Here is a 21,310-nt window from a genome sequence, read left to right as displayed (position 1 = left end):
GAAACCAAACATTTCCAGGAAAATTAGAAATTAGAGAAGTAACAACAACAAATAAAGCAGTCGGTTGACTAAGGAAATTTCAAGGAACATCAGCAGGAAACTCAGAGCAATCAGTCGTGCTTGATCCCAACACCGGTATCTAATACCAGCTCAGCGACGTCAGGTGCTGGGGTGGAAGCAGGGAGGAGCTTAGGGAGGCCGCAGAGGGGGAGCCCCGCTGGAGGGGCAGCCAGTCCTGCTTGAATGTCTTAGTCTTTGGCGAGTTTCAGTTGATCTTGTACCACCTTCACAATTTTTACAGTGTTCACACATTATCTGGATTATTAGTTACTTAATATTTTCCAATCAACTTATGATGTTATGCTTATGATTTATTTTTAAAAGAAACCTTGTATATCACCATAAAATTTGGAAACCCGTAATACCTGCCATAAACAGAACGCATCTTAAACACTAAAAAAAGGGAACAGAGTTATGCCTGAGGCCTGTGATAGTGTGAGGTCTCCCTTCTGCCATCCGAAAGGAAAAACAAGCCCTCGGTACAATCCTCATTTGTGCTGTCCTCAGCACCCTCCTCGTACAAGGAAATGGGGAGGAGGCAGAAAGGAATCGAGTGCACTGTGTGCGCTGGGTCTGGCCGTGTCTGCGCCACGAGCAAGCGCTCCGGCGCCAGCAGCCTCCCTCGCTGGGTGTGGAATGATGTGAGCAGGGAAGTGGGATCGTGTCTGAGTGCCTGTTTTTTACCATTTAATATTTGGAAGGTGTTGCCCTCAGCTTCCTGTATTCACATGTTCTTTTTTTTTTTTTTTTTTTCTATTTGAAGCTCTTTTAAGAGCCTGTGCTGATGGAGGTGCCAACCGCTTATATGATGTTACCGGCGGGGAGAGGGAGAGGTAAGCTGTCCCCCAGCCAGGTCCGCAGCACCACGACTTCTGTTCTGCAGTTTATTTTGCTTTCCTCCAGCAAGTGGTGGCTGTTCATCTTCCTTCACAATCAACAGAGACGGGTGCTTCGCCATGGTGTGGGGTTCCTTTGCATGGCATCTATTAGTAAACCTAGGCCAATCACATTCTTATTTAAAAAAAAAACATTCTGCTCCTTCAAAATCTTCAGTAAGTAGCATTATCAAATACCAATATCTGTGAAGCTTTCAAACATTAACTAAAATAAAACTTCTTATGGCAATTGGAGTTGTTATGCAATTTTAAATGAATGAAAACTGGTCTGTGCAAACAAAATACATGTTCTAGTGTTCTAGTGTTCTAGTGTTGTAGAAAGTGTGAGATTTTTATATTGTGTTGAGTGAAGCTCAGTACAGTGTACTCTTCGTTATCTCTGAGTTATACACACACATATTTTAGGAGATGAATGATTTATTTCTTAATGATTTGTTATCTGTGCTGTCTGGCTCTCCTGGTCTTTGCATGGTGAGTTATTTTTAGAAGACTACATTGATGAAAGCAAAATTTAAATCCAGCTCATTTGGCAACATGTTTACAGTTCAACCTCTTGGCAAACACAAGAATTTATCGTCTATATAAGCATACTAGCTGTGAAATTTAGTTTCATTTCTATCGTATGTTATTAAATGTAGGGAAATGTTTAAAGTTTGAGAAATCACTTCTGTGCTGCAAAAAATAAATAAAAATATTATGATGCAATGTACCATGAGGGCAAATTAAATATATGCGTTTTGGACTGATGTAAAATCCGTGTTGATGGCATCACATTTTTTAAAGGTAGGTTTCTGAAACTGGAGCTGCTTTTTGAAAGCAGCTGGCTGCGTAGAGGAGGAAGGCCTGTTCCCCTCGAGAGTGGGCCATGCTAATGTCTAGGGACTGAGCGCTTTATCAAAGAATGCGGCCATGGTGACAGCCTAGGGAACGGTTTAAATTTGTAACTTTTTTTTTGTGCCTCCTTAGTTTTTAACTGAATGGATTCCTCTGACTGTATTCAGTAAGACCTGACATGGACAGCGTGTGAGAAAACACTCAAGTGTGTGTTATGGAAAGTGCCTCGGCCAGGCACCTCCAGGGCGGGCGCAGGGCCCGTGAGGCCGAGAGGATGGGCTGGCTGGCGTCCGTCCCTGGCGGAAGCGGGCTTGCGGGCAGGTGGTCTAGGACTGAGGACTGTTCCCTGGTGGCAGGTGTAGCTCATGAACATAATTATATAAACAAGAGCTGTGGAGGGAGGTTACACAGTGCCTCCCAACTCCTCCTTGATCGTAAGGACCATCTAGAGGGCTTGTGAAAAAAATGCTTCTGTGCTGATTTTATTGGACTGGGCTGGGCATGAATAAGAAAGATAACACACAACACTAATTCACATGTAAAAGCAAAGCAGCTTACCAGATTGGGGAAGTGACAACCACTGTTTTTGCCAAATTTCAAAATAATCATTTCCAATATTTAACACATTGATAAGTAATCTTATGGAAGTCTTCCAAGAAGATTTATCTAATAACCATTTATTCAGGTATAAAGATGTTCAATAAGAAAATATACTTGAGTTGATTTTCTACTTGTAATAATGTAGTTGCCATGATTCCTCCTCTGATACTTAGGGACGTGGCCGACCTGAATAAGGGCTGAGTTTCTGAGTCTCTGACAGGGAATTGAGTGAAGCTAACCACCCCACGTGGGAATGAAACCTTTGCAAGAAATCTTATTAAATCCAAACCCTCACTTGAGAAACTAATTGGATACAGGTGACTAAACATGATTCCTATTAACTGTACTTTTAACAGAAAGGCTTCACAATGAAAAGGGAAGACAATATTCATGAGTTTTAAAAAGCCAAGTATAGTTTGTAGACCCCTGCTTTGCTAGTTCTTACTGGTTTATTTATTGTATCCATATCTGCAGTGTAATACTTATAATTATGCAATAAAATGTGGATGTTTCCAAAATCATCTCCAGTTAAAGACAAAGTGAGATACTCACATTTGGAACAGAAGGAGGACTGATTTAGAAGTAACAGAGGGACAGAGCTGAGGCCAAAATCGGTGCTGGCCTTGGGTCTGACCCTGCTGCTGCGCCAATGACCCTGCGCACCCCTGTCATACATGTGTGTCTCTTCGTTTCTACACGGACAATGGCCTCTCCTCATCAGGTGGTCCTTTTTACATTAAGTCCTAAATGTTGCTTTCTTATTATGAAAACCATATTATGATTTGAATATGTTAGTGAGTTGGGAGAAAATAAAAATTATCTGTTACTTCTTACTAAGTAAGAAAGAGTTGCACTGAGTCTACCTGTTGGTTCTGTCCTGAGGAAGAACAGAAATACGACTAATTTTTCTTAGGAACGTGGATGTAACCGCCGCTTCTGCTCCGTGACTCGCCAGCCAGGGCCTGAATATTGTCACCTGTGGCAGTGCTACTCGCCTTTTCCACCACAGGGAACGTGAAGAACAAGCAAACCCATAGAGAAGTGTGCAGCTTTTGACGCCCACGACTGATGAGCTGTCACAAAAGGGAGCGCACTAGTGCCGCCGGTCCTGAGAGCAACACACAGAACGTCAGCAGCGGGGCGGGCTTCCTCCTGCTCCTTGCCGGCAGCGTCTCCCCAGCGTAACTAGTGTTAGATTAATTTTGCCTGTTTTTGGACTTTATAACATAGAATCATAATATGTTGAATTTTGAGCATATGGACCTTTTGGGGGGGGGGGATATAGAATTCATAGTTCTCTGAACCTGAAAAAGAATCCAGAAAGACTGTTGCATGTTCTTAGAGGACAACTACAGCCACACTAGAGATGGTGAGAGGCGGAGGAAGTGACAGACTCAAGGACAAGAGAGTGAGAGTTGTTCAGGAGCAAAACAGACTCTCAGAATTGAGGACACAACCAAGGAGTTCGGCCATGTGGGAGAAACTGTTTATATTGATCATTCTTTTTTGAAAATAATGCCTTTAAGGATAGGTAAACATTTGTAAACCATAGTGTAAGAAAGTTAACATAAACTGACCAAAATTTAAAAATAAAATTAAAAAGAGAACTATGGCATGAGATAGAATCTCTTTAGAATAATGCAGGAGCAGAAATAAGCATGTAGCATTTCACTTGTCATTCATTCCAGCATTTACGAATACCTTTAGCAGTTAGACATTTTGATAGTTACTACCTAAAATATACAGTTCCTGTCCTCAAGAAACTTACAGTATAACAGAAGTAAAGAGGAGATTAGTCTTCAGTATGATAGATTAGGGAGCACATAAGGAGAACATTCTATATCAGTGTGATAGGTCCCGTGACAGAGGGAGAGGCACGGAGGGTGGACGGTTAATCCAGAACGAGGGGAGCTTGTCCCCATGTCCTGGGTGAAATCTGAATGCACTGCCTTGAGAACCAGGGTCGGCTCTCACCTAGTGTCCAGCCATGTCCAGCGTCCTCCCTGCCTTCTCCCTGACCCCTTCTCCTCATGGCCTGGGCGCAGGCCCTTCTCAGGCTGAGCCTCTGGGTGCGATCCGCCCGCCCCTTCCACCCTGAGGGACACGAGGCCTCTTACCCTGTAATATACCTGTAAGTTACGGCGTAGGTTCATGGCGCCTTGATTTAGCACTGTGAAGACTTACATCCTTTACTGGGCTATAAATTTGTAGTGACCTCTGGTCCCTTAACTTTGCATAATCCTTTATAATTATTTACTTTCTCATTTTACCCTGTGACTTACCCATGTGCAGATGTATCTGATCTCTGTGCAGTGAACTCCTTCAAGGCGCAGCTGTAATTGACCTTCCTCACATGCCTCATAATATCTAGGACACTAATAAGTATCCACAAATTTATTGAATTAGTGATTTTTCATTGATACCTTAGCAGAAATGTCACAGAGACTAAGCTTTTTTTTTTTCAGCCAGGGATTTCTAAGCTTTGTCAGCTGTTGGAAGTATCTTGATGTAGAGAAGAAAATTTGGGTAATTATATGTCTTATTATATAATTATGTATAATTATGTATAAGTCACAGCATCTTACATCTAAAAAGAATACACATGTTTTGTCTGAAATCATGTATAGGATAAGTTCCATTTTATTTGTAGAATGTCACCGTATTCTAATTTCTATCTAAATGAGCCTCTTATCATGAAACTAAGATCCTTGTCTTTGAATTCATTGGTATTGTGGGAGCAACATGAGTATCAGTGCTGAATATGAAAGTATTTTTTTTATTGTGATTTTTGTGGGATTTAGAGCCCCTCACACCCATCAGCATAGTGGTCTAAGACATTGCTGTGAGTTTTGGCATTATTAGAGTGTAGAAATTTGAAATGGAGGTGAGTACTGTTTTTAGGTCAGTTTTCTCAGTGTAATTGATGAATATAAAACCTAAATGTGCAGTCCTGCAGAAGACTTTGTATATGAACATTGTTCTGGGTTAGCTCAGATGTGTAGGAGTTGCTTTTCTGTTTAACATAAGAGAGGAGCCCCCAGCAGAATCTCCCGGGACTCACGCCAGAGGGCGCCCAGCTAAACGCGCAGTGACGGTGGCGGGGACAGGGCAGCGGCTTCGGTCTTCTCTCTCATTGCTCTCCGTTCATTTTCTCGTCGTTATGATCACACACTTTCTACTTTTATATATTCCTGCAACTTCCTCATTAGTGAATCAATACCACTTTTCAGAGTGATCAAGTGGGAAGAGAGGATGCCTCTTGTAACTCTAACTCTAAAATTAATCGTGTCCTCTCAACTAATTTCAAAATATAATTTAAATAACTGAATAATGTGGGAGGCTAGCTGTTAAAAATTAGCTTTGAAAGACTTTATCAACATAATTAAAACAGGTGTCTGGCAGGGAGAATCTGATATACCCTTGAAGAAATCAATGATTGTCCCTCAGTCTACGTAGGAGTGACAGTTTTGCTCTCTGGCCATTTCATTGAAGGCGGCTCTGGTCTCCCAGCCGCTCGCCCCCAGGCTGGGAATCGGGTGGCAAGAGGGTGTGCGGGTCTTGTTAGTTAGGTTGGGAATCAGCATCCAATTCCACGACTTGATTGCTGTGAGACACTTGGCAAGTAACTTCACTTCCTAGGGCTGTAGCTGCTACTTCTCTGACATTTCAAGGAGAGACCATGTGTTCCTGGAGTAGTCAGACAAGTCTCGATGAGGAAACGTACTATTTGAGCTGGTCATAAAAGATTTGGAGGAGCTGGGAGGATGGAGGGTGGCCTTTCAAAGCTGTAGTGCGATGGATGATAGAAGAGCTGACTTTGCATATGATGCAGTAGGTGTAAGTCTTGTCACAGTTAAAATTCTGCTTGTGGTACAACTTCTTAGGGAGGTTGTAAGCACTTTGCGTATTGTGGTTGGAATGAAGGAATGATGTGTTTGGCTTCTCTGACTCTTTTTGGTTTTTAATCGGCTTGCTCAGGTATAATTTCATACAATATAATGCATCCATTTTAAGCCTACAGTTCAATTAGTTTTGAAGTGGTGTGCAGTTGTATCCACCACCACAGTCAAGGTTAAAACTTATCCATTGTTCATGGAAGTTCCTTCCTGTCTCTTGGTAGTCAGTCCCCAACTCCCGTACTCTGGCTCCTGCAACCTTCTAGAATGTCACATAAATGGAGTCATACAGTTGGTTGTCTCCCGTGTCTGACTTTTTCACTTAACAAATGAATGCTTTCGAGAGTCATCCATGTTACTGTATCAGTATTTTTGTCCCTGTTCAGGGCTGAGTGGTGGTCATTACATGGTACGCTGTAGTCCTATTTGTTCATTCAATGCAGTTGACGGATGATTCTTAAGAATTGCACTTTCAGTTGGAGTCTGTTATTTTTTTCAAGTGTGTCTTTGTGGGGAATGTTTGTTCTTTAAGTTAGAACCCACCCCCCACCCCCACCAAAATAATTTAATTGAGCCCTAGAGGTTGTATAAATAGTAGCAGAGGCTCATATAAGGACTGTATTTTCTATATTTTAGTGAAAATTCTGCAAAAGCTGGCTCAGTAGTATAAGGTCTTTATGGGATAAGATAATATAAAAATATCATGGAATAAGTTGGTGTTAAGTATCTACACATACATTATAATCTTTATGAACTCCAATATATGTGGTGATTGATTTCAGTCTACCTGTGACTATAATTTTCTCAGTGACTTAGATTTATTTTAACTAATGTTCAAGCTTATAATGGCATAGTCGAAAAATGCTCTTTCAATATGCTTTAAGATACAAAGGGGTGGGCAAAAGTGGGTTGGTGCACTGTGCCACTGTGACACTCTTGAGTTAAAGCAGTTGTAATAATCAAAACCTCTGTACCTTTATCCATGCGAGCGACTGTAAACCTACTTTTGCTCACCTCATATAGGAAGGAAACAAGTATGCACTTTGCTTAAGGAAAACCAAAAGTCTCTGGTTTGGCTTGATTTTTATAAGCCTAGCCTTAAGCAACATGTAGTCACTTGCTTTGGCCCGTTTCTATTAAAAAATATTTATGAAATCAAATTACTGAAGTCTGTAAGCAAGCCAACATTATTGGATCTTTAAATCAAAATGATGGAAGGTAAAAATGATTAGAACATTTAAAAGAAAATTTATACTAGGGTCTTGCTATTAAAGAACCCTACACAACAAACTCTGAGGACATATTTATCTTGAATTATTGATTGGATTAGTATAGTGATATATTTCAGTCTGTTGGTTATCAAATGCTATAAATCAGAGATCGCAAAGTTATCCACACATAGCTCTGAATCATTTCGGGGTGTTGGGGGGATGTGTATGCAGAGATGCTATGTTGGTCAGATTGCATGGAGTCAAAATAAATTTTCAGTGTGAGATCATTTTGAGCCACTGCAGAAAGTCAGTTCACAGCTAAATTTAATCAGAGGTGTTGTTCTTTACGGCTGGCCTGTTGCGTGAGGTATGCTTGTGACGAGGCCCTTTTCCCATCCTGCCTGTGGGTGGCGTCATCAGAAGTACATTACCTTCAGCAGATTTTTAAGAGAGGCCTGGGTCATCTGTCAAGTTTTGAGTAACATGTAGCTCCTTTAATTTTACTTATTTAAAAAAAAAATTGAATTGTTTTAGCACTCGTTAATATGCTTTGAGCCATTTTTTCCATCTCATTTTTTTGTTTATCTTCATTATTTGATTGCAGTGTTAAAAAGTAAATATTGAGAGCAATCACATCATATCGTGTATGTGTATACATTTGAATATATACCTGTGTACATATGTATGCACACCCACATATACATGTGTGTATATAATTGTTTAACTGTGTGGTTTTCCATATGCATTTAAGTGAGAGCATATATGTGCACACTTGTACACACACACACAAACCTCCTGCATGGTTTTCTTGTTATCACATTTTGGCTTTGTATGATTGGCCCAAGAATAAGCAGAATAGCTACAACAGCAAGATGAACTGTGATTTGTTGACACATCATTATAGGACCCGAAATTTGAGTTGATGTTGACATCACACCTGAGCCAGCGATGGCCTTCCTGCTGGTAGGGCACAGAAGAGGGACAGCTGGAACTCAGTATAAACAAGGGTTAGTTCAAACATTCTGTGGGAAATACCCAAATGGAAATTATACCAAGAAGAGCTCCGGACTGTCACATGCTGTCCTGGGTCAGAGGTCTGACAGCTGTTTGAGACCGTAGTTCTTGAAGACTTCAGTTTTGCCTCTGTAGCGAGGAACATGTTGAAATATCTCAGAAAAGGTATCTAAAATACAACAGAAAACATGTTACTACCCAAGAAAATCATTGCGTGTGTACATATAGTGTGTGTGCGTGTGTGTGTGTGTATGCATGTGTGTATATATTGCATCTTACATGCTGAACTCTGGGCATTATATGTCCCAGGAGGTAGAAGACAGCCAGACAAAGTCAGAGGGACGGAACTCGAGTGATGACAAGAGGACATTAATCTTTAAATGAAAGGAACTAGAATTTAAAAATCATGTTAAAAATGTTTCCTTCCTTCCTAAACTGTGATTGAGAATTCCAGTGAGCACCTAAGACTTCCACCCTATTAGTGCCCATCAGCGTGGGAGGGGAGAGCCACATGCAAGTGCAGATACAAACGAGACCCAGCGGTGCCCCCGGACACCCGCCCCCTCCCGCTCTCCGGCGGCCAGGGCTTGCCTCGCCCCTAGGGCAGCCGCCGTTTATCAGTCTCCTTTGACCTGCCCCTCCGCACCTGCCTCCCTAGCTTGTTACTTACTGTGATGTAAAGGCCCCCGGGAAGGAGATTTTTTTATTCCGCACTTAATGACAGTGAAAGGGAGCTAAATAGTTTTCTGCATGCATATCAGTGATAAAAATATCTCTCATGCAGTCTGAGAAATTTAATAACATTCCAGCCAAATTTTTAAAAACTATATAGTGTATGCTTCCTTATTTCATAAAAGCTTGCTAATCAAAAGATCCTGTATATTTTCCCTGACTTCATATTATCATACATTTTTCTAAGTAAAATCTTTTAAATCCCACTTTTATGATTCATGATTTTTGGGGGGTATTAATTTTCTAGATATCTTTTCCTTTTTAAAAAATTGTTACTGCCAATGAAATAAGACCAAGACAAGTTTATATTGCACAACAGAAGGCTGGCCCTTGTTACTTGAACCTGAATCTTTGTGACCCTTGAGTAAGAGAATACATTTTTTTCCTGATTTATAATATGTAAAAATGTTTCCTTAGTTTAAGTACACAGCTTTGCTTTAAGAATGCAGTAATACAAGATTTTACAAGATTTCCTTGATTTGTCTTTTTAAGAAAATTTCTTCAAGTTTCGTTCTATTATTCAAAAATTAAGACAAGTCTGTAGACAGAAACAAGTGTTTTCTGCCTTGAAGCATAGTGCGTAAAAGGGCAGTGGGTCGCGGACGCGTAGGGCGCACTTTCTGAGGGAACCAGCTCTCGTGCTTTCCACTTCGTGCAGACCCTCTCGTTTCTCACCAGCGGCCTCCAGCGAGCACTCCGTGTTGTCCTGCTAGGCTGTGCATTAGTAGCTTATTAGTAACTGGAGAGCAGTTCCATGTGTTAGGAACAGGAAAAACAACCTTCTGTCACCATCACATTATACCGGTCAGGGACGAGGACACTTTCGCGTGACAGTGTGGTCTTAAGAGTCCTGGCACCAGCCGGAGGGCTTTCCCAGAGGGCCCCTCCCAGGCGCCGTTTGTTCTCCAAAGTGGGAGAAGGGGTTCACGCCAGGCACTGCACTGATGTGTCCGATGCCGTTAACAGGCCGGATCCCGGTTAGAATCCAGGTGGCAAGGCCACCAAGGCCGGGGATGTGAGACACATGCACGGCACGGCCTGCACTGCTGTCCTCGTTCGTTCTGTCTTAAGTAAAACAGTGTTGAAGTACTTTGTAATGTAATCATAATTACAAATAATAACAGTGCAGAAATAAATTTAGTGAACCAAATCTGTGTTCTTTAGTATTTACCTTTTTAAAAATAATTGTGTATTCCTTGGGATGCAGCAGGGGACAAAATGCCTGAGTTCACTGAACTTCCGTAGAGATAGATAATGTCAGACGCATAATTAAAAGAGAGAGCATGTTACTGGTGACCAAGGAGGGCAATAAAGCTGGAGGAGAGGGGGCATGTTTTGCCACAGAGCGGGAGCAATTAAAGTGAGGGGACGCTTCGCTGAGAGAGAGTTTTCTGAGTTAAAACTGTACGAGGTGAAGAGGCAAACTGCGTGGCTGCCCAAGGGCGGGGCCTTCGGGGCCTGAGGATGGGCTGCGTAGCAAACCACCGGGCGCTTAGTGGGTCTAAAGAGCAGCGTTCTGGTGTGGTTTACAGTCCTAAGGGACAGCCAGGCGGGTCCCCGGGCTCACCCCTGTCAGCCGTGATGGCAGCAGCGCGGAACAGGACTCGCGCTCCTGTTGGAAAGCTGGCAGCCTGTAAGCTGGGCCGCCCGGCTCTTCCCTCTCATCCGGCGTCGCTCAGTCTCTCAGCCTCAGGCTTGCCCGTCCCTCTTCTCATGGCACCCGGGGAGGGTCCCGGGGGAACAGAGGGGGCTGCAGCCACGTGGAGGCCTCGGGCACACCTGCCACGCCATCACCATTGCGTCTGCATCCTGTGGAATAGAGCAAGTTGCAAGGCGAATACACATTCAAGTTGTGGGAATAGACTTGTCTTAATACTTGTTGATGGAAGGCTCTGGAAAGTCACATTATAAAGGAATGTGGGTGGAAAGGGGAAAATGATGGATAATTTTGCACACATGCTATCACATATAGAGAATGAGGGAGAAACTTATTAGGGAGAGAAGTTAGAGGCTCAGTGGAGGGCAGATCTGGCCGGACCTTTACAGACGGCACTAAGGACTCCTCCCCGTGACGGGTTTTGGGCAGAGGGGCGATAGCGGATATCTCATCGAAGCTGTATCAGGGGAGATGGTAAGAAAGAGCCAGGTTTGGAACATATTCTGAAACAAGAGTCTACAGCACTTGCTGGCAAACCATTTATGATGAGGAAGAAAGAAGAGTCAGGGACGATTAAGGATTTGTGTCTGAACAACTGGAAAAAGTTGATTTTTTTATTGGATGAGATTGGGAAGTCTGTCAGAGCAGCAGCTATGGTGAGGGAGAGAGCGGAGATTTAGGGGTACAGGTACAGAGTTTGTCGCTTCCTGGGCACCTAATACTGAGTGATTTGCTGAATATGTGAATCTGGAGTGGTGGGGAGATGTGAGCTTTAGAGCTATCAGTTTATAGAGGGCGTTTAAGGCATGTGTCTTGGTAGAACAACCTAGTGAGTACAGATGGAGGAAGAAAGGGGCCCAGGGACTGAGCTCCGGGCCCTCCGCTGTTAAAAAATCCAAGTGCGGTGTGGGAACTACTGCGTAGACAGAGCAGGATAACCAGTGAGTTACAGGTAAAACCAGAAAATTACACTCCTTAAGTCAAGTGAAGGAGAATCAAGAAATAGGGAGGGATCAATTGTGTTAAATCCTTTTGACAGATAAAATATTGAATGACATGGGAAAATTGATCATCGGATTTAGCAATGAAATAACATGGGAAAATTGACCATTAGATTTAGCAGTATGGCAGCATGGAGTCTTTGGAGATTGAAAATGTAAAAGCTACATACATATGTATATAATGATTGTTGAAATATATAATGATTACAGAAATATATTAAGATGTTTAAATTTCTTTTGATGTCTTTTTTTCTATTTGATTCTTTTTATATTTTATTTCTATTTGAATAAACTATTGATGTCAACTCTACTTGAAGATAGTCACCCTTTGTATTTCACTTAAATGTTTTCTCTGTTGTGCCTTTTACCTTTAATAATGGCATTCATCATCTAATGACTTTGTGATTTCAAGGTGACTGGAATGCTTTTCTCTGAGACATAAATGTGTCAGTACTGTGGAGATCTTCATGGGCTCAAGTCCCTGTCTTTTAAGATAATGGTTCACACATCCAAATATAATCGATAAAAACAGCAAGATAGAAACAGAAACTAGCAAGGATAGGATATAGAGTATTTGCTTTAGCAGTGCAGCATATGCCTTAAGAAATTATTTTATTGCCATTTTCTTAAATAAGGTTTTAGTTCCTGCTAGAGGGGAAGCTGAGGGGGAAAAAAGAAGGGTTAAAAACACTCCTAGCAGACTCAATAGCTGGGCAGCTGACTGTGCTTGGGGACAACTTGGGAGGAGCAACAGCCTATTAGTGGCCCTAATGGCATTTATCAGTCTTATTGAATCCTATGTGTTATGTCTCTACTGAATCACCGAGAGAAGCATAGAACAAATAAATTACCCAGAGTAAATGACCATCAGAGAGAGCTTGCCTTCTCTATTTGTTAAGGTGAAGAATTGGCATAACCTGTATGTATACCTTGGGTCTCTTTCGTGTTTGTAAATAAGAAAAGATGAAACCTTCCTCTCTGCACTTCAGCATCATTCTCCCCACACCCACGGCGCCGTCTGGCACAGCCCTGCGCCATCCCTGCCCCTGCTGGGAAAATAGCCCCATAACTGACTGTCTAGTCCAACAAGTTTCCTTACTCTCTCGTTCCTTTCCCTCCCCGTCCAGTCTCCTTTGGAAAACAATTATTTACAGCCAAGGGCAGCTGTGATCTCAGAAATGAGGAAGTGGCCTCTATCATAGCCTGTGCTCTTCCTTCCCTTCGGATCATTCCTTGCCTCTTGCATCTCCTACTGTTCTTCCTTCCATTGCCTGAATATGGGCATGATTTGTATCGCTCATCCTCTTGTTATGGTCTCATTTATTTATAACTTTTCACGCAGCGTCCACTGTTAGGAAGACTTTCCATCTCCTCCTCTTACTCACTAATTCTCCCAAGCCCAGCTTTTTCTGGTTCTTTTTTTCTTTTTTCTCCCTAAATTTTTAAAAATTTTATTGAATTTATTCAGGTGACATTGGTTAATAAAATTATACAGGTTTCAGGGGTACAATTGTATAATAGATCACGTGTACGTGGTGGTGTGTGTTCACCGCCCAAAGGCACCGTGTGTCTCTCCTTTACCCCCCCCCCCCAGCGTCCCCTACTCCCGTTTCGGGTACCTCTGTGGCATCCTGCACTTGGCGTGCGGTGTGAGCCACTGTGTTCTGTCATAACCACACTTAGACTTGAATCCTTTTGGGGCTGTGATAACTTTTGTATCCACAGTGTGACCCATACAGTATGTATTTAATGAATTTGATACGTTGAATTAAATGTCCTCTACCTGGAGGATTCATGAGAATATCGTCTGAGCTCTCCTCAGCTCTGTCTCTGTATGTACACTTTTAGCTGAACTTGGGCACTGAAATGTCAGCCCTTTTGAACTCTTATTTTGTCAAGTGTGGGTGGCAAGTACTGCAAGAGTCCAATGTGAGCATAAAGTATCCTACACCATTTACAGAGAGTTTGAAACACCTTTTTGTAGTGACAAGTCCGTGCTCACAGACTGAGGATGCCAGGAAGAGGAGCACTGGTCTGAGCTGTGTCAACAGAGACAGAAGTGATCAGTAGCGACACAAATCCATAAACACTTAATCAGTTTCTGTGTACAGTCGTCCCCAAAGAGTTCTGAAAAATAATCCTCCCCCATAAACTGCCCTTTAGACCATGCCATAGCACCTCTACATCTGCGAGTGTCATCCCTGACAAGCACCTCTTCAGGATGCAGAGATACCATGGCAACCGGTGCCTCAGGAAATGCGAGGTGGGCTTTTAGTTGCAGTGTCCAAAAGTACGTTTCAGGAAGATTAAAAAACTAGCATATGATATGATGAAAAGTTGTTAATAACTTTAGTCTTGTATACCAGGTGTGTCTTTGGCCTGAGTCGTCTTAGATATCAGCATCCTGGTTTTTCAAAGCATACTGAGGTCTGTCTGGAACAAGTTCAGCCGTTGTTAAGATAACAAGAACGGTTTGTGTGACACTGATGTAACCTGGCAGCCAAGGAGAGTGGGCTGGAATGTGCATACTTTTTCCTGTTAATTTTATGTGAAAATAGAAGTTATTTGACATGATCACTTTCCTTTATTATTCACAATGTAAGTTAAAAAGAGATCTCATTCTCTTCAAAATGATATGTAGTAAGGGGGCATTAGGCTACCTCTGTGTGCATCAGTTTCTATTTTTCATTTTTATTTATTGTCAAAATCAATGTATTTGTAAACTGCCAAATTGATTCTAGGTATCTGAGGAGCTAAAATCCGTAGAGCCATATAAAATTAGTCTTATTAGGAAGTTGTATGATTCAAGTGCACAGAACCAGTCCAAAGTTGAAATGTCTGCCTTACATGTAAAAGGAGATTGGGTACGGACCATACAGACTAACTTCCCTGGGCTTCTTGGATCTCACTTCCTCACAAAGAATAATGATGATATTGAAGGGGTAGTTTTTTTATACCTTCCAGCACTGTCTCAGTCCTTCTGGGCTACTATAAAGAGTTCCATAGACTGAGTGGCCTCTGAACAACGCACACTTATTTCTCACAGTTTTGGAAGTTGGGGAGTTCAAGAACAAGGTGCCAGCACAGTCCGTGTCTGGTGAGGGCCCGCTTCCTGGTTCATAGACAGCTCTCTTCTCACTGTGCCCTCCCACGGCAGAAGCACAGAAGAACTCTATCTCATGAGGGCACTAATCCGGTTCATTAGGGCGCCACCCTCCCTACCTGATCGCCTCCCAAAGGCAGTTCCCCGTAATAGCTCACATCAGGGGTCAGGATTTCAATATAGGAGTTTGTGGGGCGGGGGAACAAACATTTGGACCCCAAGAAGCTTTGATATTCTGTGACCTGCATGAGTTTCAATCTGTTTGTGGTAGAATGTTGGCAGGTGGAGGCATTTTAGAGAAACTTTAAAATTGAGGGAATTTTTTGCAACAGGAGAAGAGACCTAATAGTCTCTTTTCAATCCTAATAGGGGTAAGGTATAAGGTTTTTACCTAAGTAGGCATAAAATGAAATTGAAAGTTACAGAGGGTAGCAGGGACATTTTGAGGAGAAAAGTTCATGGGAAAATGCTGAAAGGGCAAGATGATCTAAAAACCTAGGTACTGTACTTCCCAATTCTGCCTTATTCTTAAATAAGCTATTGTCGTTTGTACATGGTTGATGTTCAGTGAATAGTCCTGGAATCAATTAATGTAAATTTTTTGTTAATTACTAGAAATTGAAATAAGTGAACACTATTGGTTAACTAAAAAAACAAAACAAAACAAAACAAAATACTAAACAAAGTACACAGTACAGATCTGTGTGGTAGAACTTTCTCTTATCATTTAGACCTAGGAAGGCAAAGCTCAAAGAAGCATTGGTCCAGCACAGATTAGTTAGATTAGGTTAGACCTAACAAGTAATATTTCCAATTGAGTTAAGAACTTGGAAAAATTATACAAAAGAACAATGTTAATATTGGGTTTTTCATATTCACCATCAGTAAAAATCTCTCTTGGAGCCAGGTAGCCTCCTGTGTCTTGGCTTTTATGGCCTAGAGATGTCTCCAAGTCCTGGGGCTTTATCTGTTTGAACATACAATATCCAGGAAGATAAAGTGCCGGCCCCCCTTTAACTGGGGACCTCATTAGTCCATTATATAACACATTGGCCCTCTTGAGAAGACATACAGAAGTTTTAGTATGCTTGAATCAGAACAATTAATTCCATGAACAGCTACAGATCTAATTCTCATGGCAGCTACAGACAATTTCTGGAGGCCATGGAAGCAAACAGTCCCTTTCTTACGCCCTGTACTTCACAGCAGGTCTCGAGGCCAGGGTTGTTGAGAAGTCCAGGGAGCTCCCCTTCTCCACAGTCAGGTGCGCTGAGTGGGAAGAAATTCTGCCCGCTCAGGAAGATGCATTATGTTAAAAGAAAAAAAGGTAAGGGGAAGGAAAGGTAGCTAGAGTAAGATACGCTCTCTGAAATGTTTGGGGAAAAATATAAAGGGCAGGGAAGAGAAATGAGATATTTGTGATAGAATTAGAAACACCCACTTTTGGGAATTGTCTCCCTCTATTTAGTAACCGTGGCCTTTGTAGTATTTCAAGCCATCTAGAAGATTCCTGTTTCTAGAAATAGGTCCGTAGGATACTTGGAAAATGTCTTTGAACCGACTCCCGCTCTGCAAGAACGCCGCCGCCTCCTCTTCCTTTGTTCTCTACCAATGTATTGCAAGTTCTGAACTTCAGTGAGGGTCCGATAATATAAAGGTTTGGCTCTATGCAGGAAGTTATAGACAAAGATTGAGTCTTTGTTTTAGGGTTGTTGACCTGGGAGTTTTTTAAAAACAATAATCTTCTTTAATCTTGAACTGTTTTTTGAAGCATGGTAAATACTGAGAGTTGACTAAGCTGATGAGTTAACTGGTTATGTGAAGTTCCCCCCAGTGACTACCGTATTGTAACCAGGAGTGTACATTTGACATCCTGTTCACTGTAAAAACAGACTCCGTGTTTCTTTCTCCTTCTGAGTACGTTGGTTCTCTCTTTGGTTCTTTATAATTGTAGTTTTAAAGATGAACAGGTAAGTAGCCTTACCTAACTTAGAACTCTTTCTTTCAGCTTTTTGCCTGAATTCATCAATGGAGACTTTGACTCTATTAGACCTGAAGTTAGAGAATACTACACCGTTATGGTAAGCCATAAATAAACACTTTATATTTAAAGTATTCCTCATATGCTGCCCCTATGTTCTTTCAGGTTTCCTTGCTGTATGTGTAGGAATTGAGAAACTCATTGGTTATTTTATAAAAATTTTGTAGCAACTGTAATACACATTTAAGTGGAATTTTTAAAAACAAGTAGAAATATGACTGTACGAATTGTCACCATCAGATAAGCAGTACTGCTGAGTACTTTAAGCACATATATTTTATGTAAGTTTGTAGTCTATGGGCCAATTTAGTACTATACTATGATTGCCTACATCCTCATTATTTGCTAGATGTGTTTCACAAATCACTTTTAATTTTATTTAATGAGTGTAATAGATTTTACTTAACCAATTCCCAATTGATTTATATTTGTATCTATTTTTCTTCATTGTAAACTAATAAAAAATCTTTGTAAATGAATGTTTATAAAAATACATAATTACAGAACCAGTTTTTTCTTTAATATTTAGATTTTTTGAAACTATTATTACTCTGTTCTGAAGAAAACCATTCATTACAACTTGAAATTAGCAATAGCGTACAGCCTACGATGTTCCTTTCGTGATGCTGTGGTGGAAGCCCTCCAGAGATCCCTGACACTAAGGAAGAACACACAAGCGATCTAATAAAGAATGATAGAAGGCACATAGGAGTATTACAGTGATTAATTATTCAAGCCTCCACTTGCTTTACAGGAAGATGCAGAGTTTTAAAAATAAAAAGTATAAGATCAGCAATTCTAGTCACAATACCATCATTTGTATTATTCTTAACTGGCATTAGGAAATTACACGTATTTTTAAAAGAAACAGCAATTGTTGAAATATTAATACTTGAAATTCTTTATAAGGCTTGGGGATGGATGAGATAAAATCAAGATGAAGAAAGAGGAAACCTTTTGAAGGTAGGAAGGAAAAAGAAGAAAAGGAAAAAAGGACAATATTATTCGGGGTGGGGAAGCAAAGTTACCAAGTTCCTAAGTATAGGCTGTCATGATGGAAATGCCAGGGCTGGCAGTGAATGGAGCTCTGTGCACACTGCATCTGCCCACCAGCTGGTCGGACTTTGCATCAGCAAATGAAGACTGTTCCCAAGTCAGTGTTTGATATTCACGCTCAATTACTTTAACATTGGCACATTTCTGCTCATCCCCCCAGTCTCACTTCTCATTAACTGCGTGCCTCAGCCTCACTGGGGTGGAAGGCCCCCCGGCCTTGCTTACAATGCAGGGTTTTACAAATTCATAGACAGGAACCCTATTTTCGGGAGGGGAAGAAACAGCAGGAGAGGCAGGGATGAGCACTCAGAAACGAGCCGGAGGATCTGGCCGGATGTGGCTTTCCTCCCCCCATAAATGCTGCCGGCTCGCCAGCCCTGGAGGGGTCAACCTGATCATTCCCGTCCCGGATGAGGCGCTAACAGGGAATGAGGGGAAACTGGCTTTCGAGCTTCAGAATGCAGTGAAATGGGGTCAGGGATAAAAAAACATTTTTGAATTAATACCTTTTGATGAATTTCTCTTATATTTTCTGCTTAATTTTTTAACCTCAAAAGTTAATTTATATTTGTTGTGGTTTACTTTTGAAAGGAAAGTTAGCTGCATCTTCTAATTCCTACACTGCACGGTTGTGAGTTGACGTAGCACGTGGATTCTCACGTATTGATGAGAACGAACAGCTTTTGAACTTTCTGGGTCTGCTCCTGTAGGGCCTCGGTGATCTCTTTGATAGAGCTGATGTGCCCTTTTTAGGTCACGGTGCAAGCTTAGCTACAGTTTTAATAATGATGATGATGACAACAAGTTAATGCAGCATTACACACAATCTGTATAAGCCATTACCTCCAGTTTAAACACTCTTTAAGCTGCTCTGTTACAAATTAAAGGAGGTTATATTCACTTTTAAATACGATTTTTTTTCTACCTGGTCTGGGTTTCAGTGAAGCAGAAACTGGGGTTCTAATGAAGAAAGTTTTTTTTTTTAAAAAAAATTGAAAATGCCAAAGGTTTGTTAAAATCATAAAATTATAAAGTGGATGTTGTAGCCAACATTTATTCATACAAGTTATTTTCCCCATTAGATAGGTCTTTGACTTACAGAAAAAAATCCAGGTTTTTATGACTAATCAAAATTTGAAATTGGTTTGCCTGCTTAATCTCTTAGAACACTAAAATGTGAAGAACTTGATTTGTCAGCTTTTAAACAGAACACTTTCTACCCCGGATCTTGCAGTCCATGGTACAGGTGACCCTTGAACAGTGCAGAGGTTATGGGCGCTGACGCTGTGCACCGTCAAAGTTCACCTCTCAATTTTGACTCCTCCAGATCTTAATTACTAACAGCCTACTGTTGACCAGAAACCTTACCGATAACATAAATAGTCGATTAAAACATATTTTATATTTTGTATGTATTACATACTGTATCCTTACAATAAGATAAGCTAGAGGAAAGAAAATGTTACTAAGAAAATCATAAGGAAGAGAAAATATATTGACATTATTGTATTTATTGATACTGTAAGTTTATATCTTCTGTTTATAAGATGAATCATCTGTGTCTTGGTACCTACATCAACACTGTCTTACATGATACAAAACACTGTAGATGTTACAGGTATTACTAACACAACATCGAAAGTGAAAAGATAACGTGAAAAGGAAACGCACAGATATATTGACAGATACGACAATTCATGCATTGATATAACAAAGAAGCAGCAATATGATTGCCTTGTGGAAGGCTAATGTAATGGATAAAACAGTAGGTAGCTAGGAGATTATTATCATATTACAATATGTGCTATATTTAATGTTATGCCGTTATGATTTAATGCTGCATCCTTATGTTTACTGTCTTTTGACTGTGAATAGTGCCATGTACAGTCAATGTGTGTACAGTTTTGATTAATTTTAACTTTTTATAATTTATGTATATTTTGTGGTAGATAAGATCAAGCACACTAGTATCTACATATATTTTTTGTATTCATGGCATACCTAACTTTTTCTTCATTTTTTTCCCACATTTCATGGCTACTTAATTTGCTAGGTTTTTCAAATTGTTGCAAATCTCCAAAACTCTTTTCAATATATTATTGAAAAAAATTCCACATGTAAGTGGACCCACGCAGTTCAAATCCATCCATGTTGTTAAGGGGTCAACTGTACTAACCTATTGCTGTGTAACAATTTATCTTAAAATTTATCAGCTTGAAACAGCAGACATACTTATCTCACACATTCTCTCTGAGTAAGGAATATCAAATATGACAGTCAACTGCTGGGTGGTTCTGGCTCAAGGTTTCTCACGACATTACAAGGTAGCTGATGCTCAGTTATCTCCAGGCTCCCTGGGCCTGCAGGGCTCCCTCCCCGGGTCATCAGCCACGTGGCTGTCTGTCTATCTCCCTGGCTGTTGGTCGGAGGCATCGGCTCCTCGCCGTTGAGCTGCCCACCCGTGGCAGCCTGCCTTCCAGAGAGGGATCGAGTGAGAAGACAGCTCGCCTGGAGGAGAGGCGTCCCGGCAGAAGGAGCTGTGTGTCTGATGACTGATTTCAGCAGTGGTACACCCTCCCACCCTCTCTGTGATGCTGTTGTTCATGCATATCCACCCTGCCACCAGGGGGCGCCGGCCCCACACACAAGGCCTTCAGCTGCAGGAAGTGGGAGTCTGTGGTGGCCTCCCTGGACAGACTGTGTACTGACAAAGCCTGAGCGTTAGGCAGTGAGACAGATGTGCTCAGGATGTCATGATGCATTCTCAGTCTTTAATTAGCAATACATAAGAACAAAGAAGAAAACCTAGCCATTAGCAAGTTGTCTTTGATTTGTTCTCTATCTGATAAAACCTGCTTCAAGATAAATTACATACTAACAACCCAATCGCTAGTCGTTATGTCAACGGCCCCAATTATTTTTTCCTTGAATTTTGGACAAATAGGGGGAAAGCTTTGTTCTACCACTTAATTCCATATGGTCTATAGGGTGAGAAACAAGAGGTACAGTGTATTCCTTTTGTTAATTAAGATGTAGCAGTTTGAAAACTGCACATTTAGGGATGAAATGTCACTACCCCTGAATCAATACTAAAGTTATAATTTGAACTCTTAAGTGAAGTACAACATGACTTGTAACTATCAATGTATTTTCCTATGCCAATAACTACATTTAACCTATTTCAATATTAAACATACAGATATGATAAA

The 21,310-nt window shown here is 41.1% G+C and overlaps 1 protein-coding gene across 3 annotated transcripts in view; it reads left to right on the top strand.

The window, feature by feature from the left end:
- TPK1 (thiamin pyrophosphokinase 1) overlaps window positions 1-21,310 on the top strand; it is a 252,420-nt gene that overhangs the window by 87,222 nt on the left and 143,888 nt on the right. For all 3 annotated transcript variants that reach the window (XM_054564431.1, XM_054564429.1, XM_054564430.1), the window contains exons 4-5: window positions 824-893; window positions 17,013-17,085. In XM_054564431.1, the coding sequence (XP_054420406.1) occupies window positions 824-893; window positions 17,013-17,085 (143 nt within the window). The remainder of the gene's footprint in view (window positions 1-823; window positions 894-17,012; window positions 17,086-21,310) is intronic.

The sequence above is a fragment of the Pteronotus mesoamericanus genome, unplaced genomic scaffold (assembly GCF_021234165.1).
Source record: "Pteronotus mesoamericanus isolate MK-2021 breed Mesoamerican mustached bat unplaced genomic scaffold, CSHL_Meso_final scaffold_85, whole genome shotgun sequence".
Taxonomy (NCBI): domain Eukaryota; kingdom Metazoa; phylum Chordata; class Mammalia; order Chiroptera; family Mormoopidae; genus Pteronotus; species Pteronotus mesoamericanus.
This window is presented reverse-complemented; position numbering and strand designations above follow the sequence as displayed.